The 20,830-nt window shown below is 33.8% G+C and overlaps 1 protein-coding gene across 2 annotated transcripts in view; it reads left to right on the top strand.

The window, feature by feature from the left end:
* The window catches only part of Stet (stem cell tumor), a 575,614-nt gene that overhangs the window by 381,317 nt on the left and 173,467 nt on the right, over positions 1–20,830 (top strand). For both annotated transcript variants that reach the window (XM_076900839.1, XM_076900840.1), the window contains exon 5: positions 18,914–19,026. In XM_076900839.1, coding sequence (XP_076756954.1) covers positions 18,914–19,026 — 113 coding nt within the window. The remainder of the gene's footprint in view (positions 1–18,913; positions 19,027–20,830) is intronic.

Here is a 20,830-nt window from a genome sequence, read left to right as displayed (position 1 = left end):
TGTTAGAGAGCTAGCGACGAACTAGATTGCTAAACTCATAATTTTACCAACTGTAGCTATTATACAGTAACTTGAACGTCTAATACTCCCCAAAGACCATGCAATTTCAAATATCTTCCAACCAAACAATTTCTCTTATTAAAACCGTTCGCTTCCAAATAATAATTTATATTATTCGAACATAATCGAATTAAAATCATTAGATAAAAATATTTTTCCTATAAAAGTATATAAATATGTATAATATAATGCGGAAAAGTGAAACGAAACTTTACAACTAGTGTCCGTGTTAAAATAATTGATAGAGAGACACGAGAATGATCAATGAGATGACAGGAGGGCAGATGTACAGAGTGCAGAGATATCAAACTACCCTAATCTTTCATTAACATGGGTTATGACAGCTGAAACGTCGGCAAGGTTGAAGTAGTTCAACCATCAACTTGCTATCAAGATTTTGTGTAATTGTCTTGGTAAGTACGTCTAATTGGCGCAATATCCCATTCGCCGCAATCCGTTCGATCTCCGATGTGAAATGCAGCTAACCGACCCATCCAATGCGAGCACACAATTTACGATCCATGGATGCTTCGTTTATTGTTAGTATTATGAGATCGATCTGAACAAATTTGTTGGTTTGCTAGGTTATTCACTGCCCAGATATTTCTATATAATACGTAAAAGTTACATTTTATTTAATGAATGTGAAATTTGTCATTATTTTAAAAAATGTTAATTGAATTTCGTTGTAAATAAGTATCAGTCTATATTTTACGTTCTTATTTGGAAGTGTTAATGATTGGTTTCAATTGTTTATTTACAATGATATTATACAATATTACCAGTACATAAGTACAGTTTAGTTAAATCAGAATTAAATAATTAATATACTGAAATAACATTTAAATAATTGACTAGGTGCCAATTTCAGATGTAAATTATCTGACATACTTTAAGTGATTTATATCGTAAAGGCACGTGATGTTTTAAATTTATATTCAGTCTTGTTACATTAATATAACACATGTATAGCCATCATGGTTGCAAAGAGACAGTACTCTAAAAAATACATTAATTAATAGTACTATTTTTACCTCGAAACAGTTTCTTCACCTTATACATGCGTACTACTGCATACAATTGGTCACATCCTCTCATTTTTACTAAAAATAATTTATTTATTTTTAAGAATTTTTACAGAAAGTAAATTTAAGAAAAAAGATTGTAAGAACGAAAAGAATGATCAAGATTTTAAAAATATTGCTAACAGTAAAAGGTAAAAAATTGTAATTCCATCCCTTCAAATTTATATATTATATATAATTATAAAAATATAAATAAATATTTATATTTATAATATAAAAATAATATATATAGATGAAGAATACCCGGCAAAAATTGAAAGTCTATTTTCTCGAAAGCAAAGCCCTGGATGAACAATTGTTATTCTATATTTTCGACTTATTTTTTTATCTAGAATCACCCCCTTTTCGATTGTATTACCAGTTACCAAACACTCTGTACCTATGCAAAACTGCGTAAGTATTCTTTATCCAGGTTCGACTTGCCGAAGGTAAAATAATATACGGTTAGCGATATCGGAAGTATACCCTGCATACCACAATGCCACCCCCGATGCTCGTAACGGCGCGAGAGACGCCAGACGAAAGGAAGCTCAAGGTCCTCGCCGTCTCCGAGCGCTTCTAACCCCGGTGCTTATTTTCGTGATGGTACGTGTTCTATACGAGTGGGTGAACACACGTAAAAATAGTTTCTAACGATGCCATGCTGAGTCCGGTCACGCATCGGTACGAGAGAACAGAGAGAGTGAGAGAGAGGGAGAGAGAGAGAGAGCGGCTGTAAACAGAGGTAGAGGGCGAGGGCGTCTAACTAGAAGATAGAATCTCCCGCTCGTACCGCGTAAACGTAAACGAGCCTTTACGCAGCCTCGAGAGTCTAGCATCCTTCGCTTCCCCCTTTCCGGCTGACGTTTCTCGCTTCCTTCTAAACGATCTGTGCCACCTAATTACTTTACGTTCGAGCACTAACCACTTGTCCCGAATTAAACGGCACTGCCTGTTTAGCGCCGATGGATATCGCAGCTGCTAGAAAAATAAAATCAGCTACGGTTCCCTCGCCGTTTCGTTCGCATGAACTAGCTATTTGCGATCCTCTCGGCGTTACGTGTATTATACACGTAGATACGTATATAGCGCGTAGGTACGCGCTTCCTTTAAGAATTTGGGAAATGGCTTTCCTGTTCTCTAATCTTCTCGATATAATCCTGCTCGATAAATAATTTAATTTTTTAAGTATTACACTTTTAAGCGAATGATTTTTCAATTTAAAATTAATAATATGTGGCAATACACATGCAAAAGGTGAAGGTAACATTTTTAAGTCAAGTTAACATCGGTAATTAAAATATGTCTAATGTATGTTTCAGAGTATTGTCCTTTTTAATAAAAATTATGTACTACATTAATGTAACAAGATCGAATATAAATTGGAAGCATTATAAGACTTTGCAATCTAAATTATATAATATTTAGCTGATAATTTACATCTGTAAATAATATCTAGTCAATCAGTTAAATATCATTTCGTATATCCAGATTTAAATATACGAATATGCTTAAAATTTAATACTAAATATTAGCATTTAGTTTTACAGTTAAGTTTCATTTATAGATTAGTTAAGACAATTTCGTTAAAGTAACTTAAAGTCAATTAACTTGACGTAAAATCGTTTGAGTTTGAATAATCTAAATTTATAAATAGTGGATACTTTTGTATATAGAATATTCAGCGAAACAAAGTCCACAAGTTTTCCAATAAAATAACGAAGAAACGTTGCTAATGAATGCTTTAAATTGAAATGCTAAAAGTTGCCTCTTATGGTTCCTTAACTCAATTACATCATTCAAAAAAGTGGCAAATTAGCCCATACCGCCAAAATTTAATATCGCCATAACACCGCTACATTTTTGCAGGCCTAATTACTTTCTGGACACTATTAGAATCGCAACCCTCCATTTTTATCAAAACTTTTTGCCTTTACCCAGAGAAGTACTTTAATCCGTAAGGAAAATTCTGAGCACGTATGAGCTTATAGTGCAAATGAATTAGTATAATAAAAAAGTTAAAAAGATATTTAATTATAATTTGTTGTATTATAATAAACTAAATTCGACGCGTTAATATTCTTCTAAATCTAATTCGGACTTCTAAATCCATAATCATTTGAAGTATGGTACCATAGGGCAATTTTAAATACTACAATTTATAACTAATTGGTTAGAAACTGACTACTTCTTGTTAGAGATACTTTATGTACATTTTACTGGAAGTAGTTGAAAAATGATGCACACATAATTAATTATTTGTGCAGAATAATTATTAGAATTTTAGACAATTAATTTATATTAACAATGAAATATTAGATATTTCGTTACATTATTCATATAATATGATATTAGTATGATGATAAAAAATTATTTATTTTTATAAACACTTACGTTTACATATCCATTTCTAATTAGAAAAGATGAAAAAAGTGGCTGAATGCGATCAGAAGATTCTCGAATTTTGAACTAACCGTTCGAAATGGAGGATGGTGAATAGCAAAGCAAGGACAAGAGCGCAAAGTCCAGCTAGCCTTATAGAATATACGATCGACCATACGGAGGCATACGTATGTAGATGCATATGTTACACAGGCACATGATTTACGTAACAGAGATGGGGACTGACAATAAACCAGTAGGAGCGTCGCTCGTACGGCTCGTTTGAAAGGGGCGATTGTCAAGGGGTAACTTGCGCGCATCGGTATATAAACGAAGGAGCCGTCTCGTAATAGGAGAACGCAGACGTCCAGGAGAAGGCGGAGCAAAAGGATGCGACGTTTTGGTGACAGATTCGCAGAGGCGTGTATCGGTGTTATCTGATTTCTACGATTCGCTTCGGGCGCCGGTAGTGCAGACGCCGGCGAAATACGCGGAGGAACCGGTAACGACCACGATGCCCACGTGGGGCGCAGCTTAATGACCCTTTGTAACGACCGACAAAGAGAATAGCCGTGCACGGGGACACCCAGCCGAGCCGGATTCTGATTCGCGTTCCACCGTCAGCCTCTTTCTCTTCGCCGTTCCATCCTCGAATGTAACGAACTCCCCGCGTCGGTAAGCGGAGCCTACGCTTCGAACTTCCTGCGACGACGCACCTTTGAACAGGACTCTGCCGCCCGTTTCGGGTCCGGTTTCGAGATCTGCCTTATCAGCTTTATCCCCAGCGATCTGATTGAAATCACGAGATCGGTTTACGCCACCAGGGGTGGCCAATTCTTTTCGCTCAGAGGCCACTTCGTCAAACCGGAACGACCGTATCTTTTCGAATTATTCCATTCGTTTTAGTTAACTTTGTATTTCTCAATAAATATAAATTAAATAAAATACTGGCGATTTTATTCAATTCTTTTTTTACCGTCCTAATTTCATATTATCTATAGCTACGAGCAGAATTAATTACACTATCACACTTTTCTACAATTTGTTTCAATCAGAAGTGAAATTCTTCTGATCGTCTTGGCGATCCGCTATTTGCCCACCCCTGGCTTGCGCGATCTGAAATAGCGCATGAAATTTATGGCGAATGAGATTGATTCGTTCACGGGTTTAGGTTAGCTGATTGTAAGACATCGATCTAATTGCCTTTAATTAAACGTTTGAATATGTGTATTACTTACTTCTAAAGCGTATCATTTTAAGGTGAAAAAAGCTCAAGTTGCACAGAAATTTCTGGATTGAGTTTGTAGGTTAACCAAGCTAAATGTTCGAATAAAATATTTTAAAGTGCATATTTAGAGTAATTTCAAGTACTAAAAGTTCTCTATGCATAAGAATGCAACAACTTTTAAGTCACCCAACCTCAAAATACTATCAAAAATAAGGCATAAAAAATTTGGTGATATTTTAATATTTTAGCTGTAACAGATTGCCTTAACTGATATTGCAGAATTTTAAGTAATAAATAATTAATTCCATGCGACTTCAAATGTGCATTCATTTTCAAAATATACTTTGAAATTCCTCGCCATACTTCGGTTTCCAACCGTAATAATATAAGGTTATGAAAAACATAAACAATATAAAAGCAGAATTTGAACAAACAAGGTTGTTCAACTGTTTCTTCAAATTGATACAAAACAGGTTATTGTCTAAGTTTAATAACTTTTAATTATTTACTATTTGTAGATAAACAACATTCTCAATGTTAAATGTGTAAAGAATGATAAAAAGCTTCACACTGATGTTTTTCTTTTAATTTCTGAATTCAGGTAGATTAAAAATTTTCCCACGTTTTGCTCATTTTTTTATGCATGATGGGAAATTTTCTAATTCACCTCGAACACTTGAAATTATTAACTTCTTGGAAGTATTGAGTTTGGCGCAGCAAATAATCTACGCAATTTGGGCTTTTATTTTTTAAATTCGCGTACTTCAAAGGGTTAAATAACAAAATGGTGTTAGGGAAATTTTCTATGGATATAAAAAAATTAATTAAGCAATTAAACAAATTAAAAACTTAAGGTTTTTTCTTGTACATTAAAGCGCTACAATCAATTAACCTACTCGCCTAATATTTAATCGAAGAATGTCTCTTCTGAAATTGAGCTGCAATTTTTGAAACAGTTTGAATTATTTAATACTAAATTTAGTTACTAGAACTGTTGCTTCATTTCTGTCTCTTTATCATTATTCTTTAAACCTACAAAATTTATAATCATTCACTTTCTGTTGTCTTCTTCAGCAACTCGAAGTCATTTCGATTAGCAGAGAGTTACTTGTATTTTGATAATCGCGTGGTTCGCGTACAGAAAGCACATTACAATCGTGTTAGCGTCGGAAATTAGAGAGTTCTCAATTAATATTCATTCGTAATTGTTAATTGAATAGCGGATAACCAGTTGTGGGCAAACTGTAACCCCAAAACCCTGTGCCGCGGTCGACGAAGCCGCATTTAACATCGTTCGACCGCGCCATGGGACGGATCGTTTTAACATTGCGATTAATGCCTCTAAATAAATCAAATTACAGTCGATCCTACCTTTTCACTCACCAGTGCAAACAATTATATGTTTTACCCAGCTGTTAATGATTTTGTCATTTCATCGAATACTAAATGTTACAGAGGAGGAGGAACGAATACGAGAAAGGGGATAAATATGAGATGCCAAGATTTACGTTCTGACCACTGTAGAGTTTCTACGCATACTTATTTCAAGCAGGAACAGGAACAGTATTTTCGTTAATGATGTAATATGATAAAGAGAAATAGTCGATTGGTAGAAATGTGAAATAGTCCAATATTAATGGCAAAAGTGTTAAATTTGTTACTAAATAATAAAATTAGTTTCTGTCCTTTCGTTAGATACCACACGAACGAAGTTAAATAACGGAAAAGAAATAGTGTCAAATAGTGTCACCATCTTTTCCTGTAACGCTACTATGGTACCCTTTCGACGATGAACCAGTGAACACTGTTTCTTCGTTATCTTGTATTGGACTTAATGACTGTTCCATCTGTCGTATTCATTTGAATTATTGTTAAATCTATTTCCTCGTAACAAGCCACTGGCTCCCATATTACTTCCACCAGTATCTCTTCTTATTAAGTTATCAACGTATGTAGTATTTCATGAATATATTGACGCACTCGTTGCACAAATCGCCGTATCCCGGACGTTATACGTTATCTCGTTGAAACTAAACCCTCCTGCCATTATTCTTTGGCAGCAAATTAAATGGTCAGTATTTAAATCTATTTTCGATCAGTATTTAAATCAACTTTCGGTCAGTATTTTATTATCCAAACGGTCAGTATAAAAATGCTAAACGATCAATACATGAATAGCAACTGGTCGATATAAATGAAAAACGGTTAGTATAAAATTAATAAACGAACGATGTAAATACGTTTTTAACCAATTGATATTTGTTTAGCTGTTAATATTTAAATAGTGAGAAAAGCGGTTTAAGTACTGACCAGGGAAATATAAGCCTCAATCGTTCACTCGTGTCTCCTTCGTCGTCCAAACAATCGCCCATTGCCACTCCCGGAACAAGCGTCCGCCTTCGTTCCATCGGTAATTCCCGAATAATCGCAAGTTTTTTATGAAACGTTCACGTTCTTCTTTCGGTTGTCTTAATCTCTACTTAAAATGACTGGGAGATTCAACTTTCTTGTAAATCTAACTGTGTAGTTTACTTCGTAACTTCGTTACTTGAGAGGTAGAATAACCCAAGTCCGATTTTGTTACTTTTCGAAAGAATGGAAAGAGAACAGCGATTACAGCAGAAATTGCAGCTTAGTAAAATATTAAAAATTGAGAACTTTCTTTTTGCTATTTTACTATTATAAAAATATAAAGAATGAGACCAACCGAAGCCTATTTTTCTGCAAAATCCATCCTGTAAAATAAAGAGAACTCGATAAAACGATATGTACATGTAACTTGATTTAGAAGAAGTGGACTTCAATTCCCCTTAGTCTGGCTCTCAAGCGCAAAACTATAAAACCGTTAATACTATTTATATAAATATTTAAATAAGGTTATTAGACGTAAAAAAAAAAGAAAAAAAGCTGATAAAGGCTTTTGCTGTTCTTCAGATGAATTTTTTCCCTCTCGTAGCTCTTTCATTGTCTCTTTATTGTTTCTTAAATTCAAAAATATTGCCAAAATTATACATTTTACCCCGATGGCGGAACAAAACGCTAACAATATATTTATAACATTTAACAAATTTAATCTGATATGCGCTGGCGAGACTGGACCTCTTTGCTTAGCCTGTTCCTCGTCGCTCTACGATTGTTTTCGAATAAGCCGTTAGCTACGTCACATACTAAAATATTATAACATATATAGGGAACAATGCATCGACGTCTGCTTCCTCGTTCATGTATTTGCAAAACCATGTAACGCATTGAAATATAACACGTTGCAATGTTTTGTTTCGAGTCCCGAAAGTTTTGAAAATTTGAGACCTTACAAATGTTTCGAATCGAAATTTCGAGAATTAAAAGTTAGGTTCAAACTTACTCCTATATAAAAGTATAGTTTTTACTATTGTAAAGTTGATCCAACCACCTTGTTACTTCATAAACTAACTCAATAAACTAACTCAAATAATTGCAATTAAGTTAAAAAAACAATTGTAACCAACTCTGCAGATTTTAACCAACTCTATGAATATCCTACTATACCTTATTCCCATTCGCATTATCAATCCTTTAAAGCCAACTTCTTTGATTTAGAATGGACACTACCAAATCTTCAACTCACTTCACGAATGTAAAATAATATTCAAATATAAAAGGAAAAAATTTACCGAATTTTCTAACCTAACCTACCATTCTGCAATTCGACAAACGGCAGATGAATAATTTCGATAACAAGTCCGACTGGCGGCTAGAAACACGATTTAATCGTTTTATATGCTCTTAGAATAACGTTGTTCTTTAAACCATTATTTTTTATCCTCATTTCCATTTGAATATTTCGTCGATTATACCTTAACCTCACTGTGATCTGTCCTTTGTACAATTTCCCCAGCTTTGAAGAGAAAAAATTGCTTTAATGTTGAAGGACTTTAGTATCTGGCAACAATAACTTGTTAAGCCAGCAATTATCTGCTCCTTTTATGTCAACACAATTACTCGCAATAATATTTCTCTGTGCAGTAATCATTTCTTCTCTTCTTCTTCTGTTTCTTTCATCTACGTTCATTTTCTTTCATTTTATATCATACGATTTTACTGCGTTTAAACAGTAACAGACCAGTGATGTTTCGTGCTTTTATTTACAATTCTCTCAGTCTAATTTAATGTAAAATATGTATTTATAAATATATACGGTGTATATATTTTACTGCCAGGTGGAAACTTTATCAAGCGAGTAACATATATGTATTGTATTATTATGATAGATAACATTGTTGTATTTGTTAAGCTATGGACATTGTTTATTAAATTATGCACAATCACTTAAAAGCAGTAATTATTTGCGGCTGTATAATTTTTGTATATCTTATAACAAATATTATCCGCGATACAATATGTGGATTTTTATCGATAAACAAAGAATGCTATAAAATGGCAAAATTAATACAAAATTGCCATATTTCAAACGATTATATACGCGATATTTCGCAATAATTTCATTTTTACATTAATATTGCTTGTTTACCAAATTTTACAGTTCTTTTAGTTACATTTATCTAAATTTATATATACATAAGAGCGAAAAATTAGTGTAAACACTAGTGTAAGCCTCTGTAATAAGTGTAAACATTTCCGAACATTATTGTCTCATAAGTAAAAAAATCCGTACAAAACGAGTAAAACAACCAACATGATAAATAAAGAAATCGAAAGGTAACAGTTCATTATACCAGAATAAACCATTCACATAGAAAGAATAAAACTTTTTAATAAAATCACATCCAGCTCTTCTAGATCACCTCGTAAAGTATTAAAAACGAAATTATTGTGATATTTATGTTACGTGCGATATCAAATTCTCCTCTCTATTCAGAAACGTGTAATTTTCCCGAATCAAAGGAAATACGTACAAAATATTGTATGCTTCTTACTAATCTTTACAACTTTCTTACTAATCTTGTACTTTTGTCAGTTTTCTTCGCCTCAAGGACAATATTCTTGCTTCCTCCGCTTAAATTTCTTTAATTCCACATTACTCCTATCTAATATTACTTAGTTTAAGTACAATTTGTCTGTTGTAATACTTGTATATAGATCATATAAGATTTCATAATCTTGTACTATTTTACTATTTTATATATTACTATTTTTAATTTTGTATTTCGAATATTTTTGTAAACTTGCCTTTCGTTTTACGTTAATTAATCAATTTCGTTCCTAAGTATTTTCCAGATTTCTTCTTCAAACACAATTATTATACCACTTCAGTCTTCCTCCCTACGAATTAAATTAAAATTTATGATCTTTCAAATAATTCATATATAACATATATGATAATATAACATATATTTTCATGTAATATTGCCTTTAAAAGTGATATATTCCGAATATTCATACATTTAATAAGTTTCAAAAAGTGAACTCAATTGTATGCACTATTTAATTTTTGCAGCATATTGTGTAACAATTATTATTTTATTGCAACAAACAGCAATCCATTAACTGTTTTCAATTAAGCATTTTCAAAAATATAAAAGTTGGAAAGTATTTTACAGGAAAATAAAAGGTATTTATGGAAAAAAAGATCAGTTTTTACGACAATTTCTTTGTGGGTTATGTTCATTTCCGGTTTTTCATTTGACATGCGCTAAACGCTCTTCAGATGAATGTAAGAAATTATGTAGAAATGTAGGTCACTGAAATTTAATGCTTCTTCTACTATCCAATTTATTATGTAGCGCAGAGTGCAGATCAGAAAACTAAAGTTTAGAAAATCAAATTACTGCAACATATTGGAACTTTAGGAATGTTTTTGAGAATAAATCAATGGACGTACAAGTATCATCTTTAAGTTATTTCTACAAATAGAAATTACTGGCATTTCAAAATTGTTTTTTACGTGCTGACAATTTATACTAAAAAGATTAAAGTTAATATATATAGAAGCAGTAGCACTATAAATAAAATGTTAATATTTTTAGTGATGTTTACAGTTTAGACGCATTGAATACCTAAATTTGATTTGATTTTTAAACTTTCATTTATGTAAATTTATGTAAATTCTTAACAATTAAGGTATGAAATTCACCATTTCAAATAAATTATTCCAACATTAAATATTTTTTAAAAAATGTTTCAAGTAAAGCTTACTTTGTCTCTAGGAGAATATCTTGCAAATTACCCTTTTTCGAATGAAATTCGATTTTTCTGCAAATCAAATACTTGTACTTAAATATTTTATTCTTAGAAAATGTCGAATGTAAAAAACTAGGCAGTAAGAAATGAAAAATTTCATTCAAAAAGGTGTAGATATTTATTTAAAAGTAAGCACCAATTCATTAAAGTTACCAGCAACTGCTGCAGCAGAACCTTTATGTATGTATGTATCTACTTATGTATAGACTAGAATATGTAAATTATAATTATAATTAAACACACAATTTTCAATACATCCATGTTATTAATTACATGATTAGGAATTACGTAATATATACCAACTTTAATAAATTGGTGCTTACTTTTAAATAAATACCTGTACCTTTTTGAATGAAATTTTTCATTTCTTACTACCTAATTTTTACATTTGACGTTTTTTCGTTTTCTTTTAAATGAAATGTTTAAGTAGAAGTACTTTAAAGATGAATTTCATTTGCAGAAGGGGAAAATGTGATTTGCATTCACGAAAGAATGAATTTAAAGTTCCAATACTGTACATCTTTTGGACAGGTCAAGACAATTTGGAAAAATGGTAATATGATATGTTTTAATAGTGTTCTCATTCAGATGAAATTCATCAAGCTAAATGTAGCAATTATTGCCTGTCAAAATTCGTGTTCGTTGAACGTTCAGAAAGTCGCCCTTGTCTTTGTATTCTGGAATAATAACTTAACGTAGCGTTGGGATTGATCGAGAATACGTTTCCTTTTCTTTAAGTAGATTTTAATGCGAATAAAATACAAAAAATAAGTCACAGGCATCGACGACAATCGACGACAATCGACGAACGACCCCAAAATACGACGATCGCAACAATCGCGTTTAAACGTCCATCACCGAAAAGCAAACACACATAATATATATGATCACCTTCGTTAATTCTACACTTTTCAATGTGTAGGAATTGCAATGCAAACGCGCGTTATTCAAAGCCATTTCTTAAATAATTGCACGCAGTCTAATCAGTAAATTGACTGTAACTATTTACGACTTGTTGTACAATGTTGTATCATGCAATTTCTAACTAAAAAATGACTAAAACTTGTTCAAAACTTTCAACGACACTTTAACCCTTTAATAATCAATTTCTGCGTATTGTATTAACAGTTAAACGACTGATATTAAATTTTCTTTAAACGAAAAATGACAAATTGCGTTAAGAAAATGATCTGTAATCGAAGTGTTGGAATGTATTCGATATTTCTTTAAATGCTAGTTATCCTTTTTTCCATTTAGTTGTTCGATTAATGAAAAAGATAAAAATGTGTTAAAAATAGTTGTACTTTTACACTACTCGAGGGAAAGTTAACATTTTTAACTATTCGTAAAACGTGTTAAGTGCCGTGAAAATGCTGATACAAAAGATCAGCGATATGGAAAAAAAATGGAATCCAGTTCTGTCACATTTGCTGGGAAAGTTGAATATTTAAGGTTAGGGGATCGTGAAATGTAATTATACGAGGAGGAAGGCTTATTTTTACGAGCTCACGATGCAAACGGCGTTTCAGCCAACACGCAGAATTAATTTTGCACAAGCGAATCCACTCCCTTCCCCCGGCCGCATCGCAAACAGAGGTTAATAAAATTCCACGATGGATGCTTCGATTCACTCTTCGATCCATAATTTATCAGCCGTGCTTGCAACACCGTTCAATTAAATGTAATTCGTAACATGCTCGCAGTTTTAATTTGCAAAACGAACGCGTCAACTATCAGGAATTATCGACGAGTGGAAACCGTTCGTACCGCGCGATCTCTCGAGCCGAATATCTTCGTTAAGGCCACGTAAGTGGCAAAAGGGAAACTGAAACGGATCCGGGAACGAAATTTAATCAAAATTATTGACTCGCGTGAAAGAGAGAAACGTTAATTAAATTTAACGGGCCAAATCTGTCGTGAGTTGTTTACGCCCGCATAAACCAGTCCAATTATCGTAAAAGCTTTAAACGTATCATCTGCTGGATTTACCTTTGCGCATAAGCGCACTCGGAAACCGAGGTTCTCCGCGTCGATAAGCTGGAATCTCGCCAAACTTAATTTCACATCTAAAAATGATGTGTGCCACCTTTTGGGCGATCGTCATAAAGGATAAGGGTGGGAAAAGTCTCTCACCTCCTTTTACGTCTACGATACGATCTCCGTCTTCGATTTAACTCGAGGCGTACATGCTAATTTTTTAGACTTGAAAAGAAAACGCTGAAAATTATATAGATGTCTACTATAGTATAGTGGATACTTACAAATCTATCTCAAAAGTTTTATTTATTTATTAATATACAGGTTCTAATTTTACTTAACCTAGAAGGGTACATTTATCGCGCCAAAGGCAAGGACAAGAAGATTGTAATTTGTGAAGTTTAATGTCTTTTAAGAAAAACAGCTTGTAAATAACACGTTGTAAATAATATCTGATGCGGATCACTCTGTGTACGTTCATTTATGTATTAATAAAAATTTATTTATTAATATTAAATTTTATTTAAAACCATTCGCATAATTATCGTTGAATAATGTATATATATTAAGAAATCGCAACGATGTAATTATTTAACGAAGAAGGGTTGCTCGAATCCAACTGAGAGGCGCGTAACCGTTTCTTGAACGTTTCGCAAGGACGAGACTGTTCTTTCCCACGAGGACCGCCGATACAATTAAACCATTCGACGGGCCAATATTCGCTGCAAGCAAATTTGCACAGGCAACAGTTTTGCATTCCAAATCGTCCGGCGAGCAAGTTGCCGGGTAATGTAGGCCCGGGCCAGTGCAAACCCGGCATAATGAAATCCGTGCCATTAGGCCGGCCAATGGGGTAAATTCTCAGCCGGGTGCAAATGTCGGTTTGCCGCTCGTCCGGCGCAAACCCCCTCACCCCTCTGCTCCGGCGCTCGTTCGACTCGATTCGATTCGATTTGAAATCGAATAGAGCCGTGCTTCTCGACAATGCTCGTGGAAAATTCACTCGATGTAGTCACGCGTATACGTGTTACCGTACTCTTCCAGGGCCGGGTACACGTGACTGGATCCACGGGAATGCCACCCCTTCCTCGCCTCTACACGTACAAACGTATCTTACCGAAACGACGGGGATTTGTCGCTTGATTGCGTCTATTTTCTTTTCCGTTCTTTCCTCCTTCCCTTCTTTCTGCTTACCGCGAGATAGGTAAACGGCGTTCCGTTTCTTTTTCCCGACCAGTCCGTAAACTTTATCGACGTCACGCTTCTATGGAGATCCAGTAATTAAGAGATTCCAGACATTGAAGTCGTGGTAATTGTTAGTCGTCTTGGTGTTTTTTCACTTTCGAGAGTAGCGTAGGAGAGCCTCTTCAAGGACGTATGTAAATATCGTTAACGTTTGATAAATAAAATTGAAAGCGTGTAATAATAAAGGCTTTTTTTTCTACTACCTGGAGCTCCGCAGTATGCGCATTTTCCGAGCGACTTTGACGTACCTTGTTCTATAGCTTGTTTGCCGTTAAACATCACCAGATTATTCATTATTATTAAAAACAAGTTGAATCAAGAACGTCTGTTTCTGAAACAGTTAAATGTTTGAATATAAAAATATATAGATACATTCCGCATATATATTGTTATGCTGAATATACTGTACAATTTTGGGGGTGGAAGTCTCTTGGGAAGGCTGGAAATAGTCAACTTCTCAGTAGAAGCTATTGCTTTTCTTTTTATTTCGATATTCGACAAAAGGAACATCAAATAAAACGGCAATTTTTATTTTTCTCGTTTTATGGAACACAATTTAAAACGTCTCTCAAAAGAAATTATAACTAAAAATTCAAATTTACTTTAGTATTATTTACAAGTATTAAAACTTAAAAAATGTACACTTTGCAATTAGCCTGATTACATAACAACGCTCGTTGTGTACATCCACTGCGACCAAACCAAGTATAATATTTACTAGGAAAGAAAAATTGTTTACGATAGATATTTGAAGGAAAGCAGCTCATCATCAATACGCAGCGTTCGATTCGTTTTCAATTCGTTTGAACAGAGTTCAGAATTCGTTTGTATTCAATTGAACGGTAGAACTTGAACAGGCAGTATGTTCATCAGCGCGTCCGAATTGGTTAGTCTGTGGGATCGGTTATGTTTATAGGATTGGTATTAGTTAGTGGGCGAAGTTAGCGAGGGAATTCGCAGCAGTACGATGATCGCGGCCTAATCGAATTAAACCGGCCGTTGGTTGTACATACTTGCGTTTACGACGTGCTGACTCGTCGGTTTGCCCGGGAATGGCCGCGCTCGCATTGACCGCCGTCGACAAAAGGCCTCGGGACCACGCATTTCCCATCGATCTCTGTTATCGTTCGATGGAAACCGCACCGCCTCGGCGTTCCACTCGCTCGCTCACTCATTTACCTTGACCAATCTCGAGCCAACATTATCCAGATTTCCCCGAAATATTCAACGGTCACCATTGCGATTATACACCCTTTGACCGCGAACTCTCTTTGTTCCTTCGACGTCATCGGTGTCATCGATGTATCTCCACCTTTCTTGTCTCTTCATTTTGGTGAAACAAATGTTTATCTTTGATATAGTCTCGAAACTAGGGATTCAACTGTGCTGAGTTTCCAGTGCAATTGAATCATTGCATTTATCTTGTAATTTCCTTTTCTTTTTTCTTATTACATTTATTCACCAATTTATTGTAACTGCGTGCAACAGTACTCCGCAATCTTTTATCATCCACCACGCTCCAACGCTTTTTCAACAATTCCGTGATATACCGCAATATGTTCTATTGACAGAATACTGCTGGACGAAGTTCATGGTCAAGACACTAGTTAGTTTTAAATTAATTTGTTTATTTTATTGTATTAAAAAAAAAATTAATGCATAACGTTTTCGATCTTTTGCAAGGAAAAGTTGAATTTGAAGACAATAGTTAAATATATTATTGTAATAAATACATAAATTTGTATTTTGTTGAAAAAATTGAGAAATTTTTAGACAGAGAAACAATGAACTTAAATTAATTCAGATTAATGCAGATTGATGTTTGCTATAACAGACGTTTATGATTTATACATTTATTCATACATAATGTATGAAAAATATTGAATTTCGTGTCATTTCTCTAACTCTTTAAAATTAATCCTCTATGATTATTATAAAAAAGTGTATTAAAAAACATAGAAAAGAATAAATTTTCTGAGTTCCGTAAAATGAATTATTTAAAAATAATGGATAAATATTTAATAATTTAAAGTGCCTTAACATGAAACAGTGAAAGACCTCTGTTTTTATTCTTAATATTAGAGAAAATCGAGAAAATCGATTAATTAATATTTCTTCTATCAACAAAAAGGCAGAGTACAGAAGAAATTATACTTAATAATAATAATATGATTATATATAATAATTTAGTTATACGTTATATTAGAAATTTAAAAATCTAAAATGTTAAATAAAATAAATAATTTTGAAATAAAAAATCACAAACAGGGGTGTATTTTTTATACTCCATCAGTTTCCATAGTGTTTTGTAGTAAATAAATTTTTGAATTTGTTAAATATACCTATACACATATCATTCTATATGAAACCGCAAATAATCGAAACTCATACATTTCACACAGTTATTACTTTACAACTATAACAAACGCTTGAATGGAAAACAGCTAACTCGAGAACACTATTTCTATATTCATTACTGTCGTACAACTTAACTTTTCTTCCAGCTTTGAAACTTAGAGTAGATTTAAATCACAGATTTTCTACTGTAGAACTGTCTGCCCGGAGTTAAGTCAAAAGGAAGTCAATTAATTTCAGACTTCGTATCTTTGCAGTTAGTTGTTAAGAAAAGTGGCTACTAAATTTCGTGACAGTCTTCCGGCGAGTACAGAGGTACGTTGCACTTTGCTCTTTTGGAACAAAAATCAATATTACATAATAACTGATCGTTGGCCACTAATTGTAAGTGGAAACGTGGCGATAAACAAAGCGATAGAGTGATGGGAATTGAAGAAGAGTAGAAAGTCACGATGCGAGACGTGTCAAATAAAGCAATATTAATTTAAATTCCATCGTCGGTTGGACCTTTCACGACGTTTAGCGGCATACACCTTTACCGGCATTCTTTCTCTGGGACCGCTTCTTTTTGGTAATCAGACGAGCAAGAAACACTGCGGCTTCCGGCAGCTGGTCCTCCGCGGTCAGTACTCGCATTGACCTATCAACGCGCTTCTCCGGCACCACTCGCGAAGATTCTACTCGAATTTTACCCAGATTTATTCAGTACAAAACCACCCTAATTTATATTTTGGTTTAATAGACATTGTTGTTTAATTAAAAATACGTCGTTTGCTTTGAGAATATGTTTGTAGCTTTCAGTTTTGTGTTTGTATGCGTGTGATGTTTTACTAATTATCGACTGTTGCAGTAATTGTTTGAAAGAAAAATTGGAATTGCTTTTAAAAAGTTGATTATTGCTATGAATTTATTATACATCACTATGTTATTACTATATTACCAAAAGAAATAATTGTATAGATATGTACGAATTACATATTTTAAATTTTGTACGTGTCTCTAATTTTATATTAAATTTCTCCAGAAACATTTTGCAATGCAACGCTTTTTTCACCCCCTAAACATAAAATTGGTAACTCGAAAAACATATATATAAATATATCAATTGTGTGATACTCTTTTTGAATCTAAACAAAACATAAAAAAAAAGTATTTCTAGAACAATCCCAAACTTTCCTCTTGATTCCTAATTACGTTGCAACTGAAATTATTCAGGTTAGCCACGATAAGTTCGCCAATTCGTGGTCAGCGTGCAACGAAACTGCTGTCATAGACAGTGGTAATTACAATAAGGAAGGAGGCTTCCGTTGGTCGATGGATAGCGACGCAGAGAGCTCTTACGGCGCTATGTACAGACTCTCCACCCTTCTACATATGTACATTGGTACAAACTGCACGCGTAAGACGGTACTCGTGTTCCTAGATGTTTGACCGTGTCTTCGTGGTACAGAGACGCTCTATCTGTGTACACAACTTACCTCGAGGAGTTTGCTAGCGTTCTTGCTTGCATTTGCCTAACAGCGTTAACGGATCCTGATCCAAATATCAGACACCGTACCTTGAACAGCCACCGAGTCGAGGTTCTTCCCTTGAATCGTGCCAAGAACTGCACCCAGCCTTTACTCGACTTTTTAATATCTTTCATGCACGAATAATATAACGATACTGAATGGATACGTAGGTTATGTTCGAAGATTCGTTCGCGTACGGAAGATTGATTTACATTATTTTTTTATTACTTGTTAATTTAGGAAACTTTAAATATGTATCAATAACCATGCGAATTATCCATAATAATTATTAATTATAAGATAAGATTTAAAGTGGATTTGTTATTTATGTAAGATGTAAGTGTTATTGTGATTAATTTTTTTATGAACAGCTATTACTGAAACTTTAAATACTTTAATAACATATGAATGAATTAGTTTCATACATTTCATAAAGTTACCATTTATATGCATATCTACGTGTATCGAACGGGATCAGTCCATTTAAAGGTACTTAAATCGTAATCTTTGCAATGAATGTACAGCTGACAAAAAGCATTTAGATATAAACTTCAATTATTTTATATGTGTACTTATATAGGGTGAGTCATATAATTTGCGCAACTCAAATAACTTTTAATTATGCATGTAATAAAAGACTCTTAATGGAAAATTGGAAACTGGTTAGATTTCCAAATGCTAATTTTTCACCCTTTTAGAGTGAATTTGGGCAGCAAAGGTATATCCCCTACATATCTCCAAAGTTCCTTAATTTATTTAATTTCCAAGTGGACATACTTGTTTTATCACTGGTGTATGAATTACATATTACGCATAGTAATAAAAAATTAATTAATTAAATTGATTCGTAAATTAGCAATCGAAATGTCATTAAAAAGTAATATTTTATTTATTCTTCATTTTTGTTGCAGATGAGTGGCAAACGAACTCGAAGCTTCAAATGCGCGGTTCACCATCGTGACCGTGAGGTTTGCTCCGAGAACGATTTTCATCTACTCGTGCACGAGCCACCGCTTTTTCGCAGGTACGAATCACAATCAAACCTAGCAGACATACTTTTCATAACAAAAATACGAATGATCTCGTATACAGTCAAATGTCAATTAAAAAAATTATCTTCATATATTATTTTATGAAATCTTCTTCTTCTTCTTCTTCTTCTTCAGGTCTTAATTGAAATAATTATACTATTCTTATCTAAAAATACAAACAGACTGACATTTAAATTCTACAAAATTTTCAAGATGTTTTCCGGATACTAAACTTTAGGCTTCATTCGTGACATCATGTAAACTAAGTTAACTCGTGTATTAATGGTGAGCGATATAGAAACGGTATATCGAAATATCGATACTTTCTTAACTAAATATCGATATTTTATGTTGATATTTAATACGACGATGTACTTGAATCACGAATACCGAAGGTTTGTTAGTACATCGATTAAAAAGATAATTCAAATAGACGTCTTCGTAAATTTTAGGATCAATCGATATCCTTTTTCAAGTAAACTGGCAAGAATGTAATGGCATGCAGTTTATAGAAACTGTGGAAGCATCGCTTCCCTTGTATTTTTTAAAACATAAATAGTAAATACATCTCTGTGTAATATATATAATTTATAGTAATTATATTAAAAGATATATAAGTTATGTATATTATAATCTCTGTTTAGCTAAAAAAATATCTGTTTTCTAAAGCAAACAGAATTATGAATGAAGCAAGAAATAGATCGACTGGGGAATACTTACAGCAATTACTACTTCTAAATTCCTTATTCGCCGAGGATTCGAAAATATTTAAAATATAATATGTTATTATAAAATAGTAAAATCTCCACAATGCCATATAAGAGACGTTAACACCATCGACTGCTCCATTGCACTCATTGATTATCATTAGTCACAGTAGTAAAGATAATAAGTTAAAGTATCCATCCGAAGTATTGATACAATTGATACATGATACATTTTGTACACAAAGTGACGAACACAAATCATAGAAATTGGGAAATAAAAAGGAGAATACAAAAAGAGAAAAGTGATGAGGTTAGCAGTGAAGGATAGCACGTAAGACGAACCTAGAGGAAAAGAGAAGGTTTCGCATTTTATTATTCCGCAGAAACATCCAACGACACCGTCGAGTACCTTCTTACAGTATTTCTGTTCTCCATTTTATGCTTCGCATCGTTACCCATGCGGGGGAACGTTGGGAAGGCAGGAACGTGCATCGCGCGACCTGTAAAACATCAATGCCTTTCTGCTTCCTACTATTCGCCAGAACGACACTTCTTCTTCGTTTGATTCACCTCTCCTCTGTGCATGTGTACGCGCATCCCCTTCCGCGCTAGCTGACATACCGAGCGAATGCGTTCCCAGTTATTGCTTATAGATGTGATTTCCCAGTCGGTCGAAAATTTCTCCACGCTTAGTCGCAGCTGCAATTCTCTCGTTTAACATTCCACCTTCGATTCGCTTCCGAAATGTTTTCGAGGACTGAAGAAAACGTTGGCTTCAACGGTGATTTGTACGGATTGTCACGGCTCTGGTATGTCAGGTTTCGTTTGCGTCGCTGCGCAGCAGATCTTCGAGTATCCTGGTCCGTTTTAAGGGCTTCTAATCGAAGCTTTTCCAACTGTTCTCACTAGTTGTAATTACTATAACTGAATATATATACAGGATGCTAAATATAAGAGAAAATCTATCAACGAAATATGTTTTGAATTAGTTACAAATTAATTAAAAAAACCAAAATCATCTCAACCTCTTTAGGGACATTGACACGTATGTGCATACAATTTAGTCTGAAAGAAGTGATACTACAAATTG

Source organism: Xylocopa sonorina, chromosome 9 (genome assembly GCF_050948175.1).
Source record: "Xylocopa sonorina isolate GNS202 chromosome 9, iyXylSono1_principal, whole genome shotgun sequence".
NCBI classification, from domain to species: Eukaryota; Metazoa; Arthropoda; class Insecta; order Hymenoptera; family Apidae; genus Xylocopa; species Xylocopa sonorina.
Note: the sequence above shows the minus strand (reverse complement) of the source record. Positions and strands in the feature narration are given on the sequence as shown.